We start from the raw sequence: 7,500 nt of genomic DNA, 5'->3' as shown, positions 1-7,500 counted from the left end.
TCTGTCCTCAAAACAGACCACACTCTGCCAGAAGTTCATGACAAACAAAATCTTATTTTGCTTGCATCACTCACTGCCTCCTAAATTATATTTCCAAACAAGAGACCTCAGACAACAATGATCAGCCCATTTTACTTCTAAGAGTACCTTCTTTGTTCAAAACTTAACATTTAAATAACACCAAGGAAAGACAAATTTGTAAAATTATGTCACCTGTGAACCTGTTTTAGTATTTTCCCCACGGGTTTTTTTTTTCCTAAAGCATATTGAATATGTTTGCATTAAAGGCAATAACTGCATTATAGAAAAGAACACTCCAATCTTTAATGAACTTAAAGACCCATTCTAAAATATACTCATGGAAAGACAAAAATTCACTAGCCTTAAGTTTTCTACCTACACTAACATGGTAAAACCACAACCAAGGGAAGAGACATTTACAAAGCTTTTTGAATGTTTATTTATCAAATTATTACATATCTTCCTGTAGACACTTCCTGAAGTGTCTTTTGTAGACACCTACTATACCCATTGTGCTAAATCACTTCTAGGAGGCATTCCACAAACATGCAATGCATGACTGAAGTTCCTAGGTTATCAGAAGGACGTAACTTTTTGCAATTTACTCTTGTTTATGGTTTATATCAACAAACTGTGCAGAACAAAGTAAACTTCAGACTCAGGTTATAAACACACCTAACAGATTTATCATAAAAAGCCTCCAAGGTACTATAAAGCATAGCCATGATTTGACTCTCTTTTGTTTTTAAGATCTAATCAGAGCTTGGAAGAAAAAGAAAGTTACTTCTTTACGTTTCCCTTCAGAACATATTGTCTATTAGTACTAAATTACAATATTCATTTTCCAGTGGTTAATTTCACTTGCTTTTATAAATGCCTTCTACTGTATTCTCAGGCAAATTAGACCTTAGCTATCAATTCTTAGGATTCTTATTTAGGGGAGTCAATAGGAATATGATAGCAGTGGTATGATGTTTCCAGTAAATAGATTAAAAGGAGAGAAGGGCTGTCCTGAAAACTGCATTCATTTTAGGTAAAATAGGCTAATCCTGGAGCTCTGGTAGACATTGAATTCTCATGATGGTTAAAAAAATATCTAAAAACAAGATAAAAATTATCTTCCTAATGATTACTAGTGATTACTGCCTGTGAAAAGAGACGTACTTTCAAAATAATAGGGAACCTATTCAAAGTGTTATGTCTAGCTCTTTTAAAAGATTGTTCTTGAAAACAACGCCTAAAGGTTAACACATTATTCAGTACATATACTCTAAGATAACTTTCTAAATACTGTTGTTATTTGAAATAATGATTCTATTAAATTTTACTGTCACGTGGGCATTTGCTTTAACTTTTGAGATGCATTCTATCTCCTCATATATTAACTTAAAACTGTGAATGATGGATCACTTAATTTGAAACATTTTTCAATAATAATCGTTATATTTTCATTTTAATGCCTTTTTTTTTTACATTTGGTCTGAATGCAATCCAGAATCTTAAAGAAATGACCTTTATTTTAAAGCAAATCAAATATAATCTTGTTGTCAAACAGGTATACTCATTCTGGCCTAATATAAGTATATGCTTTGAAAGCTTTCTCTTCTCTGTCACTATTTCCACAGACTTGAATCAGTGCAGAATGGAGTGGCTATTCCTTGGCTGAAAAGAATATTTCACTGACAAACAAAATTGGGAAAACCGAATCTCTCACATAAAAAGAATAATGGACTACTTAAAAGTGTACCTTTATGGGGCAGTTGTTTACTTTTCTAGATTTAAATGAGAACTGCATTTTGTGAGCCACTTGCACAAAACAAAAAGTGCTCTTTAACGTGATCAAAAGATGTATATTCAAAACACCTTGAAATGAGTTTTCCAGAAAAGCCACATAGATGATCAGTGTTTAGATGGTTCACAATCTCTCAGCAAATTTCAACTAATTAACAGCTAACATTCGCAGCCATCACAGGCAAGCATCTGTGTTATGAAAAGTCCTCGTGGTCCTTTTCACCTTAGCTGAGACTTGGAAGAAATTCATTGTATAAGCAAGTATCAAGTAATGTGGCCCTCTGGTGGAAAACTAAGTATCACGTTCTGCAGCACAATGTTAGACAGTGAACTAGAAGCTATAAAATATTTGTTACAAAGCTTTACAGATCCTTCCAAAAATCACCCTGCGAACTTAACTAATAGCTTGACACCCAAAGGGCACTCTGGTGCTGGCATGACGTAACGAATATGAAAATCCTATCTTTCCCGATACTTCGATCATGTTCCCAATAATCATAAATGCTCAGCATCCTTGAGCTTCACACAACATGCTCAATTTGCTATGAATACATTTTTCACATTCAAGAAAACAGGCCGATTTGTTTTAAGGAATCACTGAAGAAAACAAAACTTACCTGCTGTTGTTGCAGATGCAGCAGTTCTACTGTGCTTACTTCCGAGCTGGTGTCACCACTTGATCTTCCATCTCTGCTGCCAGCATCTAATTGGCTGCTTAGAGTGCTCATTCCATTTTGATTCATTGAACTGTTGCTTATTGTCTCTGTCGCAGATTCCTGCATCATGACTTAATACCTAAAAGTGATTAAGAAGTATCAATTAACACACGTTACACCTTCACACTTCCATTATCAAGATGTCCCTCTCTGCCAATTACAGAGACAGCATCTTTGGAAGGAGAAAAAAAAAAAAAAAAAAAAAGAACCCACCCGCCTTGAATAGTCATTTACCGAGAAAAGCAATACAAATTCAGCTTTCATCCAGATACTAATCACTGAAATTATGGTTTCTATAAGCAATTTTTGTGTGGTTACATTTAACAGCCAAAGTAACATACCATGCATATGGCATGGTCGATAGCATTTATGAACGACCACATTTTAAAGTCTACCTATAAAACCAGCTTAAATGAAGGCACGATGGCACACTCTGTTCTATGTTTCCTATTATCTACCTTTGACAACCATGGATGACTATACAGCCTTATTTTAAATATTCACTATCTTGATTCTGACAGTTCTTTACAGCACATCTTATGCAAGGCTGTTGTTTAATGATGCACAGCTAATCATACAAAATTAAAATTTTGTAAGGGTGTTACAAATCATATGGTATCAACCAATGATAAATAGTATAATGGGTTTCTTTTTTTTTTTGTGACTAAATAAAATTTTGCCTTGGAGGCATTTTAAGAAAAAGCTCCTGCTGCAAACACGTCAGATATTGCCTATTTTTTTAATCAAACAGCTCATATTCATTTATTTTTCTGACATTTAAAACATTTAATACTGTCCTTCCTGGGAAGTAATTAAGCTTATGCATGAGCAGCAATCAAACTGTTCACTTGAAGATGACTTAAAACTCAATTTTAACATAGGCAAATAAATGAAAGTATATATAAAATTAATTTTCCAGGCATGTATTAGATATGAAAGCTGGAAATAAAATCTATCAAGAATATCACTAATGATTGTGCTAAAAACAGCATAAATTATGCATATTACCTTCTCTACAGTAATAAATGTTTTATCATTTTCACTGCATAAATATACTGTACTTTCAGGATAGCAAGGAGATGTCCTGCCAAGATCAGTGGAAATCCTTGCAGTAAATAAAGAACCAATGTGCTCTTACAAACCAGAATTTCACAGTACATCTTGAATCTGTGGTTTAGAAAGATCAGTTTTGGCTCTCAGAGATATCTGAATCCTATCCTATAACCTAATAGCTGTACTTCCCTGTTTTACTTCTACGGACAGGATTTCAGAAACAACCTGGCTGCGCTGTGACTTGAACAGTTATGCTAGACAGACAGGGTGACTTAACCTAAAGTAAAGAAGGATGCTAAACTGATCACTCAATCTAATTTTTTATAACTAGGAGATTTCACTATTTTAAACTTGGTCATATTTTAAGACTTTTGTCCACTGAATGATTTTAATGCATTTATTCCAGAGCAAATATAATCTTAATATCTTTTTGTGTCATGGAGAAACCCTCTTCCCCAGATTCTTACAAAATGTGATCATGGACACACACACATAGACAGACAGACAGACATACAAACACAGAAACATATCCAATAGATTTTTTGCATGCTAATATAATTATTAAAAACTAATGGTTATAATTTAATAGCTTTAATAGGTATTTTCATCAAAGCCTAAGTTATTAGATTATTTCTATGACTGTAAAAAGTCAATTAAAAAATGAAATACCTGCTGATTTATAAAAGACCACCAGTAGCTGGGCTAGCAAAGCAAGTCAGTATAAGAAAAACTACATATACAACTTAATGCTGTTCTGATAAAAAAGAAAAAAAAGGCTGCAACAACAACAACAAAAAAAAAAACGCATAATCACAAAAGAGGCAATTGCTATAACTACAGCAAAAAACTTTTGAACCAAATGTGCTTATGAATAAATAGGTTTTGTTAAACACCTTACCGAACATTAACAAAGAAAAATCACACAAATGAAAACTGATACACAGTGATGGATTTTATAGGAAAAAAAAAACAAAGCTAATACTCTTTTCTGAGATTAGGCAGCTAATAAGTATTCAAATTAGGCATAAATTTTACATGCACAATGTTTAAAATATTCAGAGAAAAGGTCTGATTGCCTTTACTACTTATATGAAAATTATAATTTGGGTCCTCTGCAACTGTAGAAACAGACAGATATAACTTCTACTACATATTGCATTTAAATTTTACTTCTGACAATAGATGTTGAGTATATGTGTATGCATATGTTTTTACTTCACCACCCAAATTTATTTGAAATACTTGTTATCTCTGGGTGGAGTATGCAACACAAAAAAATTAAAAAAAATTAAAAAGCTATATTTTCAAATGTTGCAGACAAATGCAGTATTTAATATTAACCTTTGTGTAGTTAATGTCAGAACTAATTGGGTGAATTAAAGAATTCTGCATATATTATTGTGTTATAATCAAGGCCATCAAATAATTAAACATAATCAACAAGCAGAGTCATGGGTCTAAATCTTTATTACAATTATAAAGGAAGACCTACATAACTTCCAGTTCCTATTATCCAGAGGATTTTATTATACCTTGTGGAATTTTTGACTTTATGAAACCCTAGAGTATAAACCGTGATTCACATTTTTGGTTCAATCAACTGAGAGTTAGTAAAATCACACTTAAGAAAAACAATAACAGGGACAGTACTTTTTTCTCTATAAAACAAAAGCATCTGACCTGACATTAATAGGGAAAAAAGAAGGAGACTGTGTAATCAGAGGATTCCACTGTACATATCACTTAAAGAAGACAGCTTGGAGCATGTCCACTATAAAGGAGATGTATCTTCAACGATAATGAAGATGCTTTCCAGGATTTATTGAGTTCCTCCTAGTGGTTTCTCCACACCTATTTTCTACTAGACAAAATATGTCTGGCACAATGTGAGGTGTGTGTACCTTTTAAAGTATATTTTAAATAATTACAAATTCAGCATATTCTTTCAAAGTGGATGTGCTTGTGATCCCAAACACATCGAACTAAATTATTCATTCTTCTCAATCCTACCACAAACATTTTACAAAAATCAGTGAAAATCAATTCTGGATCATTAAAGGGAAAGGTGAAATTGGGAGTCGCTGTCGTAATGTTGGTCTGAACTGTTAGCTAAACCTTTAAATCTTTCGTCATACACAACTTTTTGACCACATCAGAAAATAACTCTTCGGATCTTGCCCTCCAATGATACAGTTCTACTTTCCTCCCTCGCATTAAGTTTTCCTTTCTTTCCTTTTTCTTTATTTCTTCTTCTTCTTCTTCTTTTTTTTTTTTTTTTAAGCAAGTCACTGTACAGATACTTTTTCTCTACACCACTTCCCTTTTGAAACATTAAACTGACACTGGAACTGACTGCACGAGATTGCATTTTCTCTTCCTAAACAACTTGAATTGAAAGGTTACTTAGTGTAACAATATTTACTTGCAGAATTGTGTTGTTACCAAGGGTATAATGGATGGTGGCTATGCAGGTTTACGCAAGAATGAGTGAAGCATGAGGCATTAGCCATGTGTTTGACATGTTTCAAATTGCTATAATCCAGCATTAAACACACCCAGCAATTCATGCCATTTCTTGCAGCCATAATCTTGAATAAAGCGTGCACAACCACTTATTATATAAATTAGTATATGACTCCCTGTTATAGTCACAACAGTGCTTTTGTGTTTATTTTGCATCAAGATGTAGTCTTTTATTTGTACAAATAGCAGGATATAAAGACATAGCTCAATTAGACCTCCTTACTTTATGATAGGGTGGTACTGAATGCTAGACTTGTTGGTTTTATTTTTTCCTTTTAGAGTTAGAGGTTCCGTTGGTATAAAACTGTAACATGTGAGATAGACATTTGCCAGAGCGATAACAGAAACCTGCATATATCCTATTCCGCATTCACTACAATGTTCAAAAGTTCGATACTTGACCTGGGCCAGTACAGTTAACTGTGTTAACCACCACCAGGGACACTATTGGTCCTTGATGCTTACTCAACTTCTTTTCTCTCAGGTTCTCTCTCTCTCTCTCTCTTATCTTTTCTACTTCTCTCCTTTCCTTCTCTTCTAACCCCTATCCCGTGGGTGCGTATGTGTAAGTATAGTGTATATGTGTGTGGATGGACAGATATGGATAGATTGATCAATCAAACTATGGATGTCAAGGATGGTAAGAAGGGAAAAATAACCTCTACCTCTCCCCACACTCCTCCATCCATATAAACAGACACTCCATCTTAAAATCTTGGTGCTTTAATATGAAATCTCTTTTTTGGGGCCATCTTCCTATTTAATTAAAGCAAATGAATGGAGAAAATGACTTTCTGAGAAACTGAGACTAAATAACAATCCATATAAAAGTTTTAACTATTCCTGTGAACTTTTCTTAAACAAAATTATTTATAGTGACATCAAAGAACATTTCACGTCCAGTATCTTCTAGAGTCTAATTTATCAACCAACTATGTACATTGACCCCAAAAGATTTTTGAATATGACACAGAAAGAAAAGCATGAAATCAAAAAGTCATCATGTATTCTTAAATAATTCTTAATCATTTTTAAATTATCAGTGTTAAATATCCATAAATATCCCTATGCAAATTCACAAAAGAAAGCGTTCAGTATGAGGAAAACCTACATATGCCACAAGAAACCACATATATTACCTCAAAATATCAACTAAATTCTGATTTTGAAAACTTGACTGTACTACAAAACTTTTGAAAGAAACTAGCATTTAAATAATGATAAATTCTGTGCTCTAGTGGAATTAATTCATCACGGACACCATGCACAGTGCATTTGAAATCTACTACTGCTTTGCTAAAAGTCTTTAATGCTAAAAATTGCCTAATAAATCAAAATGCCAAATATGAAGGACATAGTTGAATGTGTAAGAACAAAAATTGAACAAGCACATGGA

At 33.3% G+C, this 7,500-nt stretch overlaps 1 protein-coding gene across 18 annotated transcripts in view; it reads right to left on the bottom strand.

The window, feature by feature from the left end:
* FOXP2 (forkhead box P2) overlaps window positions 1-7,500 on the bottom strand; it is a 554,671-nt gene that overhangs the window by 250,233 nt on the left and 296,938 nt on the right. For 17 of the 18 annotated variants that reach the window (XM_049093828.1, XM_035698685.2, XM_049093821.1 and 14 more), the window contains one exon: window positions 2,430-2,607. In XM_049093828.1, the coding sequence (XP_048949785.1) occupies window positions 2,430-2,597 (168 nt within the window). In that variant the 5' untranslated portion in view covers window positions 2,598-2,607. Of the gene's footprint in view, window positions 1-2,429; window positions 2,608-7,500 lie in introns of those variants that run through there. The other variant, XM_035698699.2, reaches the window with a different exon arrangement.

Source organism: Canis lupus, chromosome 14, assembly GCF_003254725.2.
Source record: "Canis lupus dingo isolate Sandy chromosome 14, ASM325472v2, whole genome shotgun sequence".
Classification (NCBI taxonomy): domain Eukaryota; kingdom Metazoa; phylum Chordata; class Mammalia; order Carnivora; family Canidae; genus Canis; species Canis lupus.
This window is presented reverse-complemented; position numbering and strand designations above follow the sequence as displayed.